Source organism: Didymosphaeria variabile (assembly GCF_027946475.1).
Source record: "Didymosphaeria variabile strain IMI 356815 chromosome Unknown scaffold_9, whole genome shotgun sequence".
Taxonomy (NCBI): Eukaryota; Fungi; Ascomycota; class Dothideomycetes; order Pleosporales; family Didymosphaeriaceae; genus Didymosphaeria; species Didymosphaeria variabile.
The window spans coordinates 489,723-508,761 of NW_026611628.1; the positions used below are offsets into that span (position 1 = coordinate 489,723).

The following is a 19,039-nucleotide window of genomic DNA, read 5'->3' on the forward strand; positions in this document are numbered from 1 at the left end:
CCACGAGAGAGCGTTTACAATCGGCTTTGATGTTGCGCTCATGTTAATAAGTCGCCGCGGTGATGGTGTCGGGCGTGCGATGCTGCTCCGGTTCGTTAGTCGAGTGTAGTTGCAGACCCACAGTGAATGTAAGCCGAAGGAAGCCGCAACGGCGTGTGCCTTGGTATCGGTACTACCCGGCTCCACATCCTGGGGCCATTCTAGAAGCCATGCAAGGCACGCATCAGAATACCCACATTTGAGCGATAAGGCGCGGGTGTACTTGATGGTTTGCTGAGAAAATGGTGTTGAGGATTTACAAAAGGACAAGATAGAGTCCCGAAGCGGTTAGACCTATTCAACATACACGTGACATGACCTAGCCTTATACATGCTATCTATGTCGTGCTTGACCTGGTCATTTCTATGTCAAACTAGTGTCACCTCGTCAGAGGAGTGGGTTTCCCATCGCTCTTCTACTCATGCTGATGCCCACTTGGCCGGAACCACTTTCCTTTCTACTGGCCCCACTTTCCCGTCAGTTTACACAAACCCGGACAGACAGTCCGAGTGTAGGTCAGCAGTGTTTGCTTATAATCAGAGTATCCACATCGCAATAAGAAATTCAGGCGCCTCGCAAATAACAATTGTGCTCTATTCATCATGTGGTGTAGTATTGATTGTTTGTGGATACCCATCGAGAAGTCTTCTTTCTGCAGGTCCAAGTAAAAACCTGGTAGGCTGTTTATGCGTCAACTGAGGCGATAACCACTTCAGAAGACCGAGACGATGAATGACGTCTTTCAGGAAAAGGTTGTTTAGACGGTCTTTGCCGATATCAACCGCATCAGCCACGAAGTCAACGCAATGGTTCTGGTGTTGTCCTGCAAGCGCATACCCATAACCCACTTCATTCGACTCAGTAAGTCCCGGCTCATCAAACGTGGGCATCAACCCAAGTTCCTCCGCGGATTTAGGTTCTCGACCGGTGACCCAAAGGTAATAATTTAGTATGCTAACCCGCTCAGCATCCGAGTCCGTAGCGTTGAAGCAATCTTGAAGCTCGAGCGGGACATGTCAACGATCGACCTCATCGTTACGAGGTATTGGAGTGAACTCAAAAAAAGCCTTACCTCGCTCAGAACTCTCGCGTAGAGACTTTCCGCGCATGTCGTAGTAGATCCAAAGCATAAGACGTAAGGTTTGCTGGGCATGTCTTCTGAGCACTTTCGCCGGCATGGGTGATCGACACAAATGGTAGCTGAGCGGAGATTGTCCCATGACCTACCGGAAATAGCCTGAACAGACGGAGAAGAGTGTGGTTGATCAAAGGACAGTGCATTTGTACTACCTACCAAAGTTCGCCAGCTGTGGTCATGTCGCTTGGCGTTCTGTTGGCACTGCGGCACAACCACATCTTCAGGTAGGTGCCAGGTGCGCACCTTCTTGTCACTCGAAAACTCCATCCAATTTTCACGTAACACGTATCAATGTCTGAAGCCAGAAATCTGATCGCCCAGCTGACATCGCTGTCTCAACAGTCAGACTTCGATACGAACGCAGCGACTCTCGCATCAACCCTACACTTGGCGAAACAGCTTCAATTAGCGACGCAAAAGCCAGAGGATGCTGCAATTGAACTGTGCTTCCACGTAGGGCCCCTCCATGAGGTACAGTAGACTTCGCTGCTTACTCGCCGCTTAGCCGATCTTCGCCGCGGCAGCTCGAGTCGCCATAGACCTCAAGATCTTCCATATTATAGCGGGACAAGCTTGTAGCGGGACAAGCTTCAGGAGTCAGCGCGACAGGATTAGCTGAAGAATCAGGATGTAAGGAGAACCTTCTTGTGCGTCTCTTGCGCCCTTTGTCAGCGCTTGACTTCGTTCAGGAAGCCAGTGAGGATCTGTGGACTCCTACCCCGATCACCAAAGCCATGTGCCTTCCACCCGTTGAAGCGGCACACATTCACTTGTAAGCGTCGACTAGTCTCATGGCCATGAGAGGAGCCTGCTGATATCAATGACAGTTGGGATCAAGGCACTACAGCCGCGGTCAAGATGCCCGCCTACTTCAAGAAAACTGCCTACCGCCAACCAGAAGATCCACGAGACGGCCTATTTCAGTACTCGTTTGGCACAGATAAGGAAGCCTTCGAGTTCTGGTCCTTGCAGCCCGCCGTTATCGACAATTTCAACACCTGTATGACAGGCATCCGCGGCTCACGACCTAGCTGGATCGAATGGTGGCCTGTTGAACAGCGGATTCTTAACGAAGGTTTGAGTAACGAACCATCCGAGGTCCTGCTGGTTGATGTTGCAGGTGGACGGGGACACGATGTGCAGGCTTTCGGGAAAAAGTTCGAAGCCTGCAAAGGTAGACTGGTCCTGGAGGATTTACCTGCCGTCATCGGTGACATCAAGCAACTTGACGAGCGCGTTGAAAGAGTCGAGTACGACTTCTTCACATCGCAACCTATCGTTGGTCAGTATTGTCAAGTCTGGGTCACATGACGCTACTCACCCCAACGCAGGAGCGCGCGTATACTTCTTCCACTTCATCATGCATGACTGGTCAGATGAACTTTGTGCAGGGATTCTCTCTCGGACTGCCGCAGCAATGAAGCCTGGCTACTCGAAACTCTTGCTTAACGACTTCATTCTACCCAATCGAGACTGTCCATTATTTCCTACAGGGTTTGATCTACAGATGATGGCCATGCACGCAGCGCAGGAGAGAACTGAGAGTCAGTGGCAAAATTTGCTGGAAACGGCAGGATTAAAACTGGTGCAGTTATGGATTCCTCCTGGCGGAGGTGAGGGCATCGTTGAGGCAGAGCTACCCCCAACCCACTAGGGTGAACGCCTGCAGTGGAGTCGTTCCCCCAAATAGATTCACAATGCGACCGTCATCATCGTTTTCATCACCACCATCTCCAGCACACGCCATCCTTCGTACACACGATGCAGTCATGACGGCCTCTTCGAAACATGAGCAGCACGGCAGCAACCTCGGTCGTCAGCAAGGATCTTGTCCACGCGGGCTTGTCGCCCCCACCAGAGACGCCATCGGACTTAATAAGCACAACACACCACCTCACTCGTCCGCCACGTCTGTACTACCCCGAAGAAGTCCATGAATGTCTTTACATCGCGTTCTCGAATCTCCGCTCGCGACAAGAACCGAATAGCATCTCATGCACAAGCGGGCGAGCGCCTTCCTTCAGCCTGGTCGAGGGAACGCCTGCTAAAAATAAGTGGTGATCGACGAACCAGCAGTAGCGAGGGAAGGAAATAGTTATTTCTTCGCTCCGGGTATAAAGAAGCGCCATGTACTCCTACGACGACACACGGGCAAGTCGAACAAGCGTTGAACCAGTTCGACTTGGAATACCAATTCCTCACAATGGTCTCCACTGAATTGATCAACGCCGTGCTGCAGCAGGCGATCCGCGTGGCAACGCACTCCTGGGAATACGGCACCGTCGCGGAAGCCCTCCTCGAGTGGAACGACCCCCAGCTTTCCATCTGGAACAACCCGTTTCCACACGGAAAAGTACCGACATTGAACGTCGCCAACGTGAGCGCTTTGACCTACATCAAGCCGCACATTCGCACCGACAACATCACTCTCGTCGACGGAGATGGTGAGCACCGTCAAACCGAAACATCAGAAGCGCAAAACACTAATCACACGTGCAGGAGCCGCTGGTGATCCAGCCGCGGAGGGCATCCCCGCTCTCCTCATCGGCAAGACGGACACCGCCTACTGGGACGCCGCACTCCGCCAGGAAGAACACCTCGTCAACGACGTCCCCCGCTGGTCCAACGGCGCCATCTCTCACCGTGAGAATGTCGCAGAGCTCTGGGCTGACTTCGTCTACATGGTTCCGCCCTTCCTCGCCTACACGGGTGTCGCCACTTCCAACCTTACCCTCCTCAAGGAAGCAGCCATCCAAGCGAAGCTCTATCGCGACGTACTAATTCAGCCCTCAGGTGTGTGGATGCACATCACCGGCCCCGAAGTGCAGGACTATGAGCTTTGGAGCACAGGGAACGGTTGGGCTGCTGCGGGTATGGCGCGCGTGCTTGCTACGCTTAAGAAGTCGCCGTATGCGAATAAGACGAAGACCGAGCAGGCGTCGCTCACGGGCCTGATTAAGGAGATCTTGGACGGTGTGATCAAGCTCGATACTGATGAGTCTGGCTTATTGCGCAATTACCTGAACCAGACGTCGTGGTTTGGCGAGATCTCAGGCACGAGTGTCCTGGCTGCTACGGCGTTGCGGGTTGCGGTGTTGGAGCCGGAGACGTTTGGTAAGGACTACGCGGATTGGGCGATCAAGAAGATGGACGTTGTGGATGGGCACATTAATGCGGAAGAAGGCGACAATAAGGGCATCGTTACGCCCGCGGTGAATCCGCTGGACTGGCACGACGAAACGCCGTATACGACCGGTAGTCCTGAGGGGCAAAGTTTCGTGGTGCTGCTGCATGCAGCCTATCGAGACTGGCAGAAGAAACATGGCGGGAAGCGGGGGGACTAATGCCTCGCTGGCTGTTAGTTCGGCTTCCTAGATAGCATGGTTGTTTAAATGCGTTGATGTAGTCTCTATACTCAGTTCCGAGGTCCCTTCTACCTCAGGTCCTCTTCAAATCGACTCGGCGTCCTCGGTCTCCTCTCTCCACCCGAGACAGCACCTAACCTTGGACTTGCCGTTGGACTCGGTACAACCAGCCCAGGTGTCGGCAGCGAACTGATGCTCACCAAACTATCATCCAGCCTTGGTGTGCCCGTACCCATTCCCGTCACCGGCCACGTGCCCGCTCCCTTTCTCACAACCTCCCTCTGTCCAACCGCAGTGCCCTTCTCCGCGTCCAATAGCCCCGCATTACTCCTGCTCGCGCGGACGTTCTTTCGCCCGAACCGATCCACCTCCTTATCTTTGTCGTCCTTTTCCTCCCAGAAAGATTCCCACCCCGCGAAGACGGGTAGCGCAAGTAGGAGCACGGGGAGGAATTGCCCGAAGCCCCATTCATTTTCGGTACCGTTCATGCGCACGCTGGGGTTGCCGAGGGCTTGAGTATCGCTGAGCATGGTGGCGGCCATGTAGACGCCTGAACGTGATCAGTATATATCGTCGCAGAGCGAAAAGGTTGAACAGCTTCACGTACCGTAGATAGCATACACAGGCGTAAGAACCCACGTCCTAAACCCCGCGCCAAACCTCTTCGCCTTCGTCCACGCCGTCCCCTCGGGCGTCTCGGGCAGCACGTACATAGCCAGGATAACAGCCGTGTGCCCGCCTATCGCCCCGACCAACAACAACGCCCACTTTGTCTGAAACGCGCGTTCGAACTCGGGCCTGGTCCCTTGGTAGAAGCACGCTAGTCGCGAGCTGAGGTCCAATCCAGCGAGGTCGTACGTGTACGATATGTAGCTCGTATACCCGAGCAGCCCCAAGTTCCCCGCCATGAAGAATATCCTTGGGAGGTTAATCCACTTATTCTGAACGAAGTAGTTTCTCAGCGTAACGAGCGTTAGCAAGTGTGTAACCGTCGTCAGGAACGCCAGCTCCGTCACGATCTGGAAGTGGTAGATGGAAAGCTCGCAGTGCTTGAGGATGGCGGTGAATTGGACGGCGAGGCCCGTCATGATCTGCGTGTCTGCGAGCGCGAGGAGGTTTCGTGAGAGGACGCGCGACCAGAAGGCGGGCGAGCGCCAGTAGGGACCGCGCTCGTCGTGGGCATAGTGGGTTTTTGTGATGAGGGCGATGAAGCTGTTGTAGCGGTCGAGGAAGAGGACGGAGAGGGTGACGAGGAAGGCGAGGCATGTTGTTGCGAGGAAGCCGACGATGACCTGTTAGTTTGTTAGCTCTCGTCGAATTTAAAAAAGTAAATGAAATGCGAGATAATACTCACGCCCACACCAGCGATATCCGGATTTGCATCCACCACCTGGTTCCGCGCGCTACAATCGTACTTGTACCCCTGGCACTTGAAGACACCCATCGCATTACCTTCTGCCGAAAAACCTTCAAACTCAATGCGCAGGGCCAGCAGCAAGATTATTATGTTCGGAGGTTTTCGCACGGCTCCTGCGCCGCCCCCAACACAGCCCTCTCGCGAAACACACTGGGGGCTGATTTCACTGCGTGCTGACACCCGTCTGCCTTTTCGGGGTGGCTGAGCGGCGTTAGCGAGGTGTGGGACATGCGAGCGGTCGCCGATGCACGTGGGGGTAAAAATAGATGGCGATGATCATATGGAAATGTGGAATAAATTTGCCATCGTGTGTTACGAGCGGGGTACAGGAAATGTACACAAGCAGGCTGTGTGGGGGAAGAATGGAAGTCAGACATAGCATTGAGACGTTTGTTGCCACTTCGTTCTGTGTGGGGGCTGTTTGTTTGATGGTGGAAGTAGATGCTGCGCCGGTTGCAGCTTCCCTGCGGCACGGAACAGCAGCAGCAACCGCATAGTCGGGAAATGTATTCAGAGGTGTAAACATTACGTATTGTTAGATGCTATGAGGCTAATGTTGAATCGTCTAAGTGTCTATAGTGCGCAGTCAACGCGACGCGCAAGTATATCCAAGAAATAAAATGGTTCGTTGATATCCTGGAAAGAATAATCGTTCACCGAGTCCGAGCGTTGCGCCTGTAGTGATGGGTCTACAATGGTATTGCTTAGTCCAGGCGACCTTTGTCGGAGCGGAATCCATTTGCAGCCCCGTTCGAGCTAGCCTTCTCGTTCGGTTTCCGGTTGGGGATAGTGAGGCAGTTGATGCCCAAGTAGTTGCAAATGCTCGTAATAACGAGGTGGGCCCACCTGCCGTACACAACAGCGGCGAACACAAAGTAGCCCCTCAGGTACCATAGCTCCGTGCTCGCCGATATGGGGCCGAGCGTCGTGCCCGTGATGGTGAAGTACGGGTGGTTGACCAGCAGAGCACCCCCAATCATTGGCGCTAGCATGATGGTCCAGTACGGAAATGGCTGATGCGTGAGATGCGCCAGAATAATCTTAGTCGTCATACGCCCGAAGACGAGGGACATGGTGAGGCAGTAGAGCACGAGGTGGTTGTCTTTAAGGATGAAGGAGTACGGCGAGCCGAGCCAGGCCGTGGTGGCTGCACAGAAGATGACCAGCGGGGTCCATTCCCAGAGAAGGGGGAGCACGGGGAGCTTCTGTGCTCGTCGCGCGCGTGCAACATTGATGATGCATGCGGGAAGGTGGGCGATGAAGAATGTGGAAAGGATCATAGGTATCCAGAAATCCCGGAAGGTCATGTCGCCAAGGTAATCAGCGAAACTCGGGAAGTACGTGACCAGGGGCGTCGACCAGATCTGGGGTCCAAAGAAACCAGACATGCATATGAACGTGCATGCAAGGATGAGGCCCTCTGCGGGGTGTTATTATAATCCTCTAAATCATGGATGGACGTTCATACCTGTAGGGCCGTTGAAGTAGCCGAGATAGAGGGTGTGGGTGTGATATGTCTCCCAGGTCGAGAAGAACATGGGCAATACCGGTATAAGCGCAGTAAATGCACCGATCTTACCGCTTCCATATCCCACAGCTGCAGTCTCTAGCAAACTCGCCAAAGTACAATTCAGCGAATCAATGCCGTGGCTATATGCCATCAGTTGTGCAATTGTCGCGTTGGGCTGGACGTCACATACTCAAATAGCTCTCCAAGCGGGCTCGATGTGCCGGTGCGCCGCGCCTGTTTCCCGTCTACATTGTCCATTGTGGAGTACCTCCATGGCTGTCAGCGAACTTCTGAAGACGGCAGTCGATCAAACTCACATCCACATGCCAAATGCGAAGCTGTAATACACCCATGACGGTGCCTATCATGCAAAATCCGGTCAGTCCATGTCCCCTGAGTATTTTTGATGGCGGTACTCACCGGGCCGACCAGATCCGGTATGTAGACCTCCAGCAGCGCGATATTCCCTAATATGAAGAAGAATCCGAGCAGTGTGACGAGGTTCGGCGCGAGCCACATGGGCAGGAGCTCTACGAAGCCATTCCACTGTATGATATCAGTCGTGGTGCCGATGCGGCTCGTTCGGAGGCGTGCGTACGTAGTGCTTCAGGATGTAGCGCGATATAAACGACTTGTCGACGCTCGAGTACTTGTAGGTCTTCAAGTGCTGCAGCGCGTCTTCGGAAACGCACTCATGCTTCGCAGTCTCTGCCTGACATTAGCAAACTTTTTGCAAGCACTCTTCTCCTGAATCTTCTCATAACGCACCTTTAGACGGCGGCATGTTGGGGTGGGTTGCGGGCGCTGGCAGCGACATGAGGGGTCCGGAGTAATTTATAACAGTATATGCAGCGTCTCGGCCATATGGAGTGAAAGAGTTTGGCGGGGGTACGATTGCATGCAGATGTGACGAGTGCCGCGAGAAGAAGGGCCCACGTCAAGTTCCCGCCGCCGTCAATTCGAGCAGAACCGGCTCTCGGAACGCGGCAGGGACTAATCCCCTTTGCTAGAGCTTAGCTTGCACGTGAACCTGCTTGCGCGGCATCGCCAGGGCAGCCTCGAAGAAGGTCTGTCGCCCTCATTCACGATGTGGGTGGCTTGCAATTACGTATGTGTATGTGTATGCAGGTCGTTCTAGCTTATGCATCTCGGCCTTCAGGATTCAATGATGGACATCGCGTTCAGTTCTTCGAGCGGCACGGCCAGCCTCGGTGGAGACCCGCGCTAGTCCCCAATACGCCTAGATTATCGCTTGTATCTTGGCATCCCGAGGTCATCCCGAAAACACCAAACTTTTATCCGCCGCACGCGTTCACGAAACACTTCCACCCCACGATGTCTCAAGCCTACAGTCGAGTGGTAGACACAGTCTCGCCCGACTATATTCATGTAGACGAGTGCTTCAGGATGAAGCTAATGCGCAGTGACCAGTCTGCCTAGTCTGCGCTTTACAAGGGTACGTCTTAGATTTTCTTCTTTCACTAATCGAACTGCTACAAGATGAACGTACATCGACCATTATATCTTTAGGAAGAGCCGGAAAAGGTATGGCTAGCATATTATGCTACGCTGTCGCTGCTTATAACTAGGTCACTGAAAGCCTTGATCTCACGCAATTGCCTGCAAGTTTCTGCCCGAGTAGCTGCTGACATTGCATTCAGGCTCCACGCTTCGAAAAATGCACCTACCGATATCGCCTGCCCCCACGTTTCCGCGTACAAACCGTTCTCGCGTACGATAGAAGCCTGCGTTGGCCTTACAATAGCTGTACCGTGAGGGAAGCACGCAGCGTACGACCGTGCCGAACTAGTCGAAAACATTTCGCTCACGGCATGTGTCTGCCCGCAAATGCTCAAGGAACGCAGTAGATGAAGTAATGGTATAAGGCGAGATTGTCTTGCTCGTCATCGTGAATGCACTTGGCAGCCACCCCAATCGCCGGTTGCTGTGAGCAGAGGTGAGATGCAATCAATCTTCCAGCTTTGGGTGTCAATTTTACGGGCGTCACTCATCTGGACGTACATTTACGGTATTTTCTTTCTGAATCGCGTTCAAATATCATTTCGCGACACGCAAGTCTGTTGCCCCACCATTACATTTATCTAAAAACCTTGCATTTCGATTTCTCGATTCACGTCGAATCAACTTCCATTGCCACCAATCTTGCTCAGCCTTCGCCACCATCTCGTGTTGTGGCCGTGATAGCACCCAACAATAATGCTCCAGGAGTACTAGGCCTCTACGAGCACCCCATAATTCGCAGCGACTGGACACAAACTCTAGGGGTACTTGTCACCACACGATAGGGAGCGATGGAAACAGGCAGGACTCGGATCTCTGATTGCTGGGTATGCTTGCATCGTCAACGCGCTGATGTTGATATTAACAAAAGGCGAAAAGGGAGTCCTCGGGATTTATATGCTGCCCATACAGCGGACCGTAGGTCGCATTCGCCCGATATGCCGCGCTTATGCAGCACCTATCTTGTCATAGTCAAAGGCGTACGGCATCACGATCAAGAGATACACAGTAGCTTTGCTGTTCGCTCAATCCGGTACCTACTCTCGCGGATCATCGAATACTATATTCCCGAACAGGCAGGCCGCGTCATTTCGTTTGGAGGCATCTTATGTCCAGCCAATTACCTTCAGCATGTTCAGCATCCGCGAGTTCACAGTCTTTTCGGTCGGGAGCATCCGCACCTTTGTAGGACACAGTTACAAACACTTAATCGGCTGATAACGGTTGTCGCCGAACAAGCACCAACGCTTGCTGTCATGTGGTTGGTGTCCGATGCTATCGAGCCGGTGATTGAATCCTCCGTAGCTACTGTGGGGTCTTCAGGCGCCACCCCGGATCATCAACTACCCTAATCTGTGCTAATCGCCGGCAGCCTTCCTGAACTGCCGTAGCGCCATGTATAACACAATGACAACATGCACCTGTTAATCATGGAGGGGCACCTGATGGTATTGTCGTCCTGATACTATTGGCCAGTAGATGCGTACCTGGTCCGGCCACAACGCGCTTGCGTAGCATGCATAGCACCCGTTGTCTGCTGTACCTACTTAAGACAGCTTGGCAGGCCGAAGCATTCGCCCAAGGCCCACCAAGCTTCGACAAGATACCTTGGAGTAGCTTGAACACCTGCTTATCCCAGAACATCCCCCGTGATGGCAGCCATCGAAGCCTCCCAGGATCATTATCGAAACGGAATCCAAGATTGGGAACTGTCAAACAATGGCAGTATTTAAAGAGCACCATGATGTCCTGTTATTGACCACACAGATCACAGCTCCATCTTTGAAGGCGAAAACAGTCAGCAAAGCTTGTCACCATGTTCACCAAGACTCTTCCGGTCGCTCTTCTCGCGGGTGCTGCTTCGGCGGCTTGCCCTCTTTCGGTATCGATTGCCGACGCGGATAACCACGTCGTCAACGTCCAGGTCACAAACACTGGAAGCGAGACACTTCAAGTCTTCAAGGGCAACACCGTGTTCAGTGCACACGCGACCAAGGATCTGTTGGTAGCTGATGCAGGTGTGCATACCCTCAGCCTCGTCCACCTATCTTGAGATGCACACTAATATTCGAGGCAGCCGGCAAGGCCCTTCCTTTTGACGGAGTCTACGTCAATTACAAGAAGACTGGTCTTACTGCCGACAACTTCCAGAAGATCGCGGCTGGAGAGACAGTCACGGTGTCGGTCAACGCAGCCAAGAGCTACAAGCTTCAGGGTGTCAACCAAGCCAAGGTGTCCGCTATCCAGGGCTTCCGCTATGCTACGGGAGAGGAGGTGCCCTCTGCTCTCAAGGGCCTATCCTTCTGCGCGGACCAGGCGACCGACTCCGTTGAAGTGACCCCAGACCAGAGCACCGTAGCTGAGTATGCTCTCACGTGCCACTTAAGCTATGTGACAATGCTAACAATCAACCTCAAGGCAGCACGTCTCCCACAAGCGCGAAGAACCCTTGAACTCCCGCATCCAAAAGCGCTCCGTCACGTATTCCTCGTGCTCGACGTCGCAGACCTCTACCCTCAAGACCAGCGTTACGGACGCCATCTCTATGGCCAGCGCCGCCTACACCGCCGCCGGCTCCGCAGCCGACTACTTCACCACCTGGTTCAAGTCGACCTCGGTCGAGTCCAAGGTCCAGACCATCTACAACGACGTCAAGAACGTGCAGACTACCTCCCCCAAGATCTCCTGCACAGACACCTACGGCGACTGCAGCGACGGCTCGGCGCTCCTGTACACCGTGCCCAGCGCTAAGGTCATCGTGCCGTGCCCCAACAACGGCTTCTGGGACTTCCCCGAACTGGCTAGCGCGTGCTCTGGCGACGACTATGATAAGGCTGGTTCCATCTTACATGAGATGACCCATTTGTATGGTACCGATGACTACGCTTATGGATATGTTGCAGCGCAGAAGTTGAGCGCTACCCAGGCTGCGGCGAATGCGGATACGTATGAGATGTATGCCGAGAGCGTGAGGCTGGGTGGTTGCACTGTCGGTTAGACGTGCAGTCAATCTGGTGGGAAAGGATCGGGTTACGTGTTAGCATAGCATGAACAATGCATTATGGATGATGTGGATATGTCATGGATTGTATGTAAAGTGGTGATTACTGGTGGTGGTGATGCGTTTGAGCCGCGTGTTTCTCCAGTCGAGGTACGAAGTATACCCTACGAATCGCGAAGTGCACGAAGGTATTGAGAACGACGGCTTCTGCTGCGAATCTTTCTCCTCGGACACTGAGACTGTCGGTGGATTTGATTGGACTTGTGTGTGATAGCTAATTGACGACAATCCTTTCCGTGCTAGGGTCAACGCCTTCTTCTGTGCCGGGATGTATGCACGTGTCCTTTCCTACCATCATAGTTGCGCCCATTGGTAAATTCCGACTCTGTTATCGTTTGCGCAAAGACAGGGTGTATAAGCCATGGTACTAAGACATATGTAGGGGCATGTACAAGTAGGGTTAACATGCATGTCGCGGCGTCGGCGTTTACCCCGCAAAAGCGGCGTGGGGCCAAGGGGCACCCCAGGAATTTAGCGTGGCCGGACTGGACCGTAACACCAGAGTACTCCTTCCCTACGACCTCCAAAATTATGCAACTATCATGACTTCGATATCATCTGGCTCTCGAAGAGTTCATGTCACGACAGCCTGTGTGTCGTGCAGAGAGAACAAAGTCAAGGTGAGACACCACCCTATCATGGGGAACACGAGGTACTGATCATACCGGCAGTGCGATGGCACGTCTCCATCTTGCTCAAATTGTAAGACTAAAGGAAAAGAGTGCACTTACCAAGCCGGCGATGATAAACGCAAGTACGGAACATCAGCGCTGTGAAATGCCTGCATTCGCGGACGAACACTGACGCCCTCCTACCAGACTCACTCTAAGGGTTGCAATTGAGCTACTCTCAGGTCACATTGTACAATTATGTCGTTTCATTTCCGATCACTCACTTGATGTCCCTCCCATGGGCGCCGAGGAGCATGCTACTCTCTTGAAAATTTTGGCTTACCAGCGGATCCCTTCTACGATTCTGAGCAAGGAGCTCAGGCCTGACCTCTCTATGAACGACAATCTTTCGGCAAATCATTCCCAGTGGGCTGATCAGTCTGATGCCAGTGCCAATGTGACGGACACTCTACCAGCAGCCAATCCATCGTCCGTCTCAGCCTGGAGCAACGGCACGTCAGCACAGTGGAGCCAAACCAACCCAGTGACTGGATCAAATATTATTGGAGATTCAACCGAATCGCGACTTGGAGGTTGGCCGGACCAGGAAGAGTCGACTTCCGGCGCACTCCCCCGGAATATCTGGAATTGGGATCCAGGTGAGGATGCAAACGTCAGCTCTCAGCCCTTTCCACGCTTCGAAGAAGATGCGGGAGCGGAGATCCCGTCCTTGGATATGTCAGATCTGGAGCAGGCGCATACTTCTCAAGAGCCACAGAGCTGCACTAACACACAGTATGAGGAAGGTCACAGCGGTGCCGACAACACCGAGGCTCTCGTCGATCAACTCTCCGAGAGAATCGGGTCTTTGCAAATTGAGCCTGGAGGGCACATCCGTTACTATGGACCAACTTCAAACTTCAAACTCGTCAAAATGCCGATTCCGAGCAACACATTTACTTTGCATCGCACGGTTCGAAATGACGGCCAGGACTATCTGAACCGTCTCGATTTGGGAAAGGAAGTGCCGCCGGCTTTGGAAGACCACTTGGTTAGTCTCTACTTCGCTTGGCAGGACCCAGCTCTCCATGTCGTGAACAGGGACATGTTTGAAGCGAGCAAGGCAAGCTGGAGAGAAATGAATGACGTACCCTACTACTCCGAGGCCCTGCATAATGCAATGTACGTACCTAACGGTACGCCGCAGAAGTCATGCTGATACGGCAAGATGCGCCTTGGGCGCTGCGTTCGAGACCCGCCACCACCCAAGTTTCGTTACTTTTCCCAGACCACTCGCCGAGTTCTTCGCGGACAGAGCAAAAGCCTTACTTGAGATTGAGTTGGACTGTCCTAGTGTTGCAACCGTCCAGGCCATAGCTGTACTAAGCAGCCATGAAGTTGGCTGCAAGAGAGACTCACGCGGATGGCTCTACAGCGGTGAGCATAGACTTGTGCCGCTCATCTCCTCCCCTCTGGATCTTCTAACACAGTTCAGGCATGGCCATGCGATTGGCGTTTGATTTGGGCTTACATGTTGACATGGCTCCTTACGTCGCAAACGGATCTTTGAGCCAGGCTGAAGCTGAGATGCGGAAAGATGTTTTTTGTGGGGAACTTATGTCATTGACCAGTAAGTTTCTGGTACTATGCGCGTTTTCACGCAGTTTTGACTGAGAATCCAGGACTCGCGGTTTTCATCTGGGCAGGCCGTTACGCATCAATATGGAGGGTGCCACCGTCTCAAAGCCAAGCACTGCAGCATATGCTGATGAACAGTGGACTCCATATGTTTCTCCCGGATCCAAGGACCAGCGTGTTCTCTTACCTGACCACGCCAAAGAGCTACACCGGCAACGAGTTATATTGGCCGAAATCATGGCGCCTGTTGGTGACCCCTTGTAAGTTGACATGAGCACTCATCAAGCTTCCTTTTCTGACAGGCATCCCCTAGATATGGAAATTTGAAGATTTCGATCAAGAAACTTCAAGAAATAAATGCAGACACTGTGGCACGACTTCTGAAGTGGAAGAATGACCTCCCACCCGCCCTGCGCGTCGACCTGGACGATTCACAGACATGTTACCTTCCCCATGTCTTGCTTTTACAGTAAACCATTCCGTTGTCCGATCCCTGAATGCATCCAGCTGACGATCCATACAGCATGCTGTATTATCAAAACATAATCCACGCCCATCGGCCATACATGTCCAGAACCTACGTCCAGCCCTTCCCTCCTCAAGGACCAGGATCGGATCATGCCCGAATGATGTGCATGGAGTCAGCGTCATCGATAGCGAAGCTGCTCCAACTCTACGAGATTGGCTACGCCCTCCGCCGAATCAACGTCCAGGCCGTCGGCATCGTCTGCTCGGCGGCGCTGCTGCTGATTTTCGCAAACGTCACCCGCTACTATCGAGACGGTGCCAACCAGACGGAACTATACCTCAGCACCTGCTTCCGCGCGCTGGAGGAGTTCGGAACGTCGTGGGAGAGTGCCAAGAGGGCCCGGGATTTCCTCCTGCTGCTGCTGCGGCAGTGGGAGCTGCGAGGCCGTTCCGCGCGGGCAGCGCGTCGTCGGGCACCGTCGTCTTCTTCTATCGCCGCGGCCGCGGAGGGGCCGAGGAAGCGGACTCGGACCTCGGATCTTTTGGATAATTCGGAAATGGAGGACCAACTATCCCGCATGCTGTCTGCTACGACGCACGGCGTTAGCGATTCGTTCGACATGGAGATGGGCTTGGGCTTCGACTGGAGTTGAGTTGAGTTGAATGCATTTACCCTGATCCACCACTGGATGATATTCAGGCTAGAGACTATTCAAAGAATTTCAAACTAGTAATACAGCATGTGTTTCGACTTAGGAGATAGGAGGTAGCGTCGGTATGGCCATTTCCCATAACACTCTGTTGATCCTGTGGGATGGACTTGGCTGCAATATGCGCATTTTGGTGGAGTGCCTGGGTTGCAGTCCTTTCTATTGCGTTCTGCTAAACAGTGTCTACTCCTTTCCTTTCCTGTACAGTCTCGAGCCACCTGTCCGAATATCAGACACTGGTAGCACGTTTCCTGGTCTACCCTGTATCGTTTGGCCGGCTCTAGGGAGGCCGGGAAAGGTATGTTATTTGATGAGGCACGTATCTTAATATTAACTTCCTATAGGATAATTCTTTGTATCATTGATTTGATGAAGGGAATTGCTAAGTACATGAGGAAAACACTCTCTCTCCACCTCTCTCTCTCTCTCTATTGCAGGAAGAACAACAATTCGGGAATAATGAAAGGGAGTAGATCAGATGAAGGCGTCGGTTGTACTAGGCAATCGAAAATATTCCGACCATTCATGGAGTGAGGGCAAAATAATGATCATTTCTTTTCCACAGTCTGGCCAAATTCCTTATGCTGCGCTCCCTGAATCTTCTCTTCCACCACCTCTTGTGTCTCCATGAGGGCCAGCCTGGTCGCCTCTTTCCAGCTTGTGTCCTTGCCCCCTTCATGTTTGATCTGGAAGAGACGGTCGACCTGCTCCAAAGACAGATTCGCAGTCTCGACGTACCAGCGGTATATGATCGGGACGAAACAAACGTTGAAGACGGCATAGATGAGATAGTACTTCCACCCGATGTTCTCAATGGCAGTGGGAGTGACGACAACGACAACATATACAAACGTCCAATTGACCGCCGTGGCGATTGAGGTCCCGATATTGCGCATACGCTGCGAGTTGATCTCGGCCGGGTACATGTACGGAATCGAGAGCATGGACATGCCGTAGAAGACGTAGTACATGAAGATGAAGACGACGGCGAAGGTAGACATGCCTTTGTTGTCCTTGCCGGGGCCACCGTACCGCAAGCCGACCGCAACGAGGGCAAAGCAGACGGCGCTGCAGGCCACGCCCCAAAGCATAAGCCTTCGGCGACCAATGCGATCAATGAGGAAGGCTGCCATCGCACCCCAGAACATGAGCGACATGGAGTCGACGGCGGAGAGAATCAACGCCAATCGCTCACTCATGCCGAAAGACCTGACCAGCACCACCGGTAGGTAATACGCAATCACGTTGACGCCTCCCATTTGCTGGAAGAACGGTGTGCCTGCTCCGAGAAGGATGCGCCGGAAGGTCATTTGCTCGCCGTTGCTGAAGATCTCTTTCACCGAGACAGAGTTCTGGACTTCGTTTTCGTGTTGGACCATTGCCACGAGATATTGGACCTCGTCGACAACCTCGGCGTCGTCGGATGGCTTCCCGGCAAGTCGAGCGAGGATCGCTTGTGCCTCTTCCACTCGGTCTCTCATCACGAGCCATCGAGGTGACTCAGGCGCTATGAGCACCATGAAAATCGTGACGATGGCGAAGAAGCATTGGAACGCGAGGGGAAAGCGCCAGCTGATTGGGCTATCGGGAATATACGTGAAGCCGTAGTTCATCCACTTAGGATTTGCATTAGCTCATGCCTCTCGCTAGTGTTGTGTCATGGGGGATGTTCCGGCTCACATTTGTAATGACGATTCCAAAGATGTTGGTGACAAGTTGAAGGACGATCAACTTCCCGCGTTGATGCGCCCTTGCCGTCTCAGATTGCCAAATAGGGATTGCAATGGTGTTCATGCCATTGCCGACCCCAGCGACGATGCGCCCAACGATCATGGGTGCCAAGGAGTAGGAAGCGGCTTGAAGAATACCACCGATGATCAGGATGACACAGCCGATGAGGATACAACGCCTTCGACCGATTTTGTCGCCAACGAAGATGGAGAGCAATGTGCCCATAATACAACCGATATCATAGGTGGCAACAATCTGCCCCTGCATGGTGGGGCTGGGATGATTGAATGTTTCGAGGAAGGGCTTGTTGCTGAGTAGGCCACCAAAGACTCCTTGATCGTAGCCGAAGAGTAGGAATCCGGATCCGCAGGCCGCGGTGATGCTGTATCTTACAGCATCGCCCTGCACTTTGTCGAAGAACATTGTGGTCAGTTTGGTCCAACAGTTGAGCCTACATTCACGGTCAGCAATGCGTATTTAGCAGCGCCCAAGGGGACAAGGCAATGTATCTATATATGTTATTCGCTGCTATCTACTCGGCATTCTCCCTGCTGGCCCGTGCCTCCTCCTAAGCCATAAAAATGCGGAGAATCTGGGGTATGCTAGTCTGGGGTACGTCATGCCTTGGTGCGTACGTATTTTGGGCGAGTAATATTACTTCTGTTGCAAAGCCAGTAAGGTTTCCAGTGCCTTCACCCACTGTGGGGCGGTGGGTGCTGCATTTCCGCATCTTAGGTTGAGGTGAGTGTCGGACTAGCCCAGAACTTCACTAGCAAGCTCGGTGATATTCGACGCTAATGGGTCTGGATAGCTTCCTACTGGCTGGAACAACACTAACGGAAGTCAGCCTGATTGGCTCTGGATAGCCCATGGATTTATTTGTCCGGATGGGGTCCCAGTGTGTGCAATCCCTCGATCAACGTGCGCTCAAATATCTAGGCCCTTTCGATCCCACAGTGAGTCTATTAAATAAGTCCCCCAGCAAACGGCTGTAAGGGGCTTTTTTTATCTTGATTATTCTCTGTTAAAATCAAAACATCTAGCGGAAAAACCACGCAGCCTGGAAAGCGCATCTACAATCCATCAAAATGGCACAGAACAGGGCAAGTCTGGCCCTGAAGCTTTAAATGGTAGACGTTTTCTGACGGAGTTACCAGAGGATATATAACCGAGCATTCAATCATATTGGAGTATCTGTTCCAGATGCTCAAGCAACAGTCGATTGGTATTCCAGGGTCCTTGGCTTCAAGCTGTTGGGCACGATAGTCCACATCAAGCGGTCCGAGATGCCAGACGATGGAATATTCAAGATCTACCCCGAAAGTCTACAAGAAGTCAAGCTCGCCAAGATGGTCACCGGAAATGGCGTCGGATTTGAGATATTCGAGTTCATCAATCCAAAGTTCGAAGATGCAAACGTCTTCGAATACCACAAGAGGGGCTTCTTCCACATGTGCATCACAGATCCAAATCCGGAAGAGCTGGCGGCCAAGTTTGTGGCTGAGGGAGGCAAACGAGTGGGGAGAACGACGGACCCGTCTGGGAAGGGCGAAATTACCTGTCTTTACCTAGCGGATCCTTGGGGCAACATAGTCGAAGTCCTGGACGTCGGTTTCGAGTTCATGGGGCTAAGGTCTGCATTGTAGCATCTTAAACCCATGCAGAATGCGGAGACATGAGACGCTTCTTCAGAGCTCCAAGTTATGTGACCAAGTAAGACGAATGTTGATGACCTACACATAGGTGCTTTACTGTAGGACGCTCGTAGTCTCTTATTCAGCGGCCTTTCGGCATCTTCGTGGGTCAGAAGCAGTGACAAGGCCCTTGAA

The 19,039-nt window shown here is 52.8% G+C and overlaps 8 protein-coding genes across 8 annotated transcripts; 5 read left to right on the forward strand and 3 right to left on the reverse strand.

Moving 5' to 3' along the window:
• Positions 1–1,469: 1,469 nt before the first annotated feature.
• Positions 1,470–2,832, forward strand: N0V89_011462 (uncharacterized protein; the record flags this gene model as incomplete). The annotated part of the gene is made up of 4 exons (XM_056220193.1): positions 1,470–1,649; positions 1,742–1,950; positions 2,006–2,460; positions 2,570–2,832. The coding sequence occupies 4 exons, from the start codon at positions 1,470–1,472 to the stop codon at positions 2,830–2,832; spliced, it is 1,107 nt and encodes a 368-aa protein (XP_056065496.1).
• A 549-nt stretch (positions 2,833–3,381) lies between these two features.
• N0V89_011463 (uncharacterized protein) lies at positions 3,382–4,522 on the forward strand (the record flags this gene model as incomplete). Its single annotated transcript, XM_056220194.1, has 2 exons — positions 3,382–3,622; positions 3,678–4,522. 2 exons carry the CDS (start codon positions 3,382–3,384, stop codon positions 4,520–4,522), a joined length of 1,086 nt encoding a protein of 361 aa, XP_056065497.1.
• A 105-nt stretch (positions 4,523–4,627) lies between these two features.
• Positions 4,628–5,987, reverse strand: N0V89_011464 (uncharacterized protein; the record flags this gene model as incomplete). Its single annotated transcript, XM_056220195.1, has 4 exons — positions 4,628–4,747; positions 4,834–5,093; positions 5,151–5,835; positions 5,898–5,987. The coding sequence occupies 4 exons, from the start codon at positions 5,985–5,987 to the stop codon at positions 4,628–4,630; spliced, it is 1,155 nt and encodes a 384-aa protein (XP_056065498.1).
• A 677-nt stretch (positions 5,988–6,664) lies between these two features.
• On the reverse strand, positions 6,665–8,287 carry N0V89_011465 (uncharacterized protein; the record flags this gene model as incomplete). The annotated part of the gene is made up of 7 exons (XM_056220196.1): positions 6,665–7,380; positions 7,429–7,610; positions 7,661–7,738; positions 7,788–7,831; positions 7,891–8,016; positions 8,069–8,178; positions 8,239–8,287. 7 exons carry the CDS (start codon positions 8,285–8,287, stop codon positions 6,665–6,667), a joined length of 1,305 nt encoding a protein of 434 aa, XP_056065499.1.
• A 2,520-nt stretch (positions 8,288–10,807) lies between these two features.
• N0V89_011466 (uncharacterized protein) lies at positions 10,808–11,989 on the forward strand (the record flags this gene model as incomplete). Its single annotated transcript, XM_056220197.1, has 3 exons — positions 10,808–11,009; positions 11,069–11,346; positions 11,414–11,989. 3 exons carry the CDS (start codon positions 10,808–10,810, stop codon positions 11,987–11,989), a joined length of 1,056 nt encoding a protein of 351 aa, XP_056065500.1.
• A 738-nt stretch (positions 11,990–12,727) lies between these two features.
• Positions 12,728–15,422, forward strand: N0V89_011467 (uncharacterized protein; the record flags this gene model as incomplete). Its single annotated transcript, XM_056220198.1, has 6 exons — positions 12,728–12,734; positions 12,906–13,845; positions 14,261–14,293; positions 14,346–14,561; positions 14,615–14,770; positions 14,825–15,422. 6 exons carry the CDS (start codon positions 12,728–12,730, stop codon positions 15,420–15,422), a joined length of 1,950 nt encoding a protein of 649 aa, XP_056065501.1.
• A 605-nt stretch (positions 15,423–16,027) lies between these two features.
• Positions 16,028–17,633, reverse strand: N0V89_011468 (uncharacterized protein; the record flags this gene model as incomplete). The annotated part of the gene is made up of 2 exons (XM_056220199.1): positions 16,028–17,095; positions 17,160–17,633. The coding sequence occupies 2 exons, from the start codon at positions 17,631–17,633 to the stop codon at positions 16,028–16,030; spliced, it is 1,542 nt and encodes a 513-aa protein (XP_056065502.1).
• Positions 17,634–17,791: 158 nt separating this feature from the next.
• N0V89_011469 (uncharacterized protein) lies at positions 17,792–18,856 on the forward strand (the record flags this gene model as incomplete). The annotated part of the gene is made up of 2 exons (XM_056220200.1): positions 17,792–17,822; positions 18,429–18,856. 2 exons carry the CDS (start codon positions 17,792–17,794, stop codon positions 18,854–18,856), a joined length of 459 nt encoding a protein of 152 aa, XP_056065503.1.
• Positions 18,857–19,039: the final 183 nt, after the last annotated feature.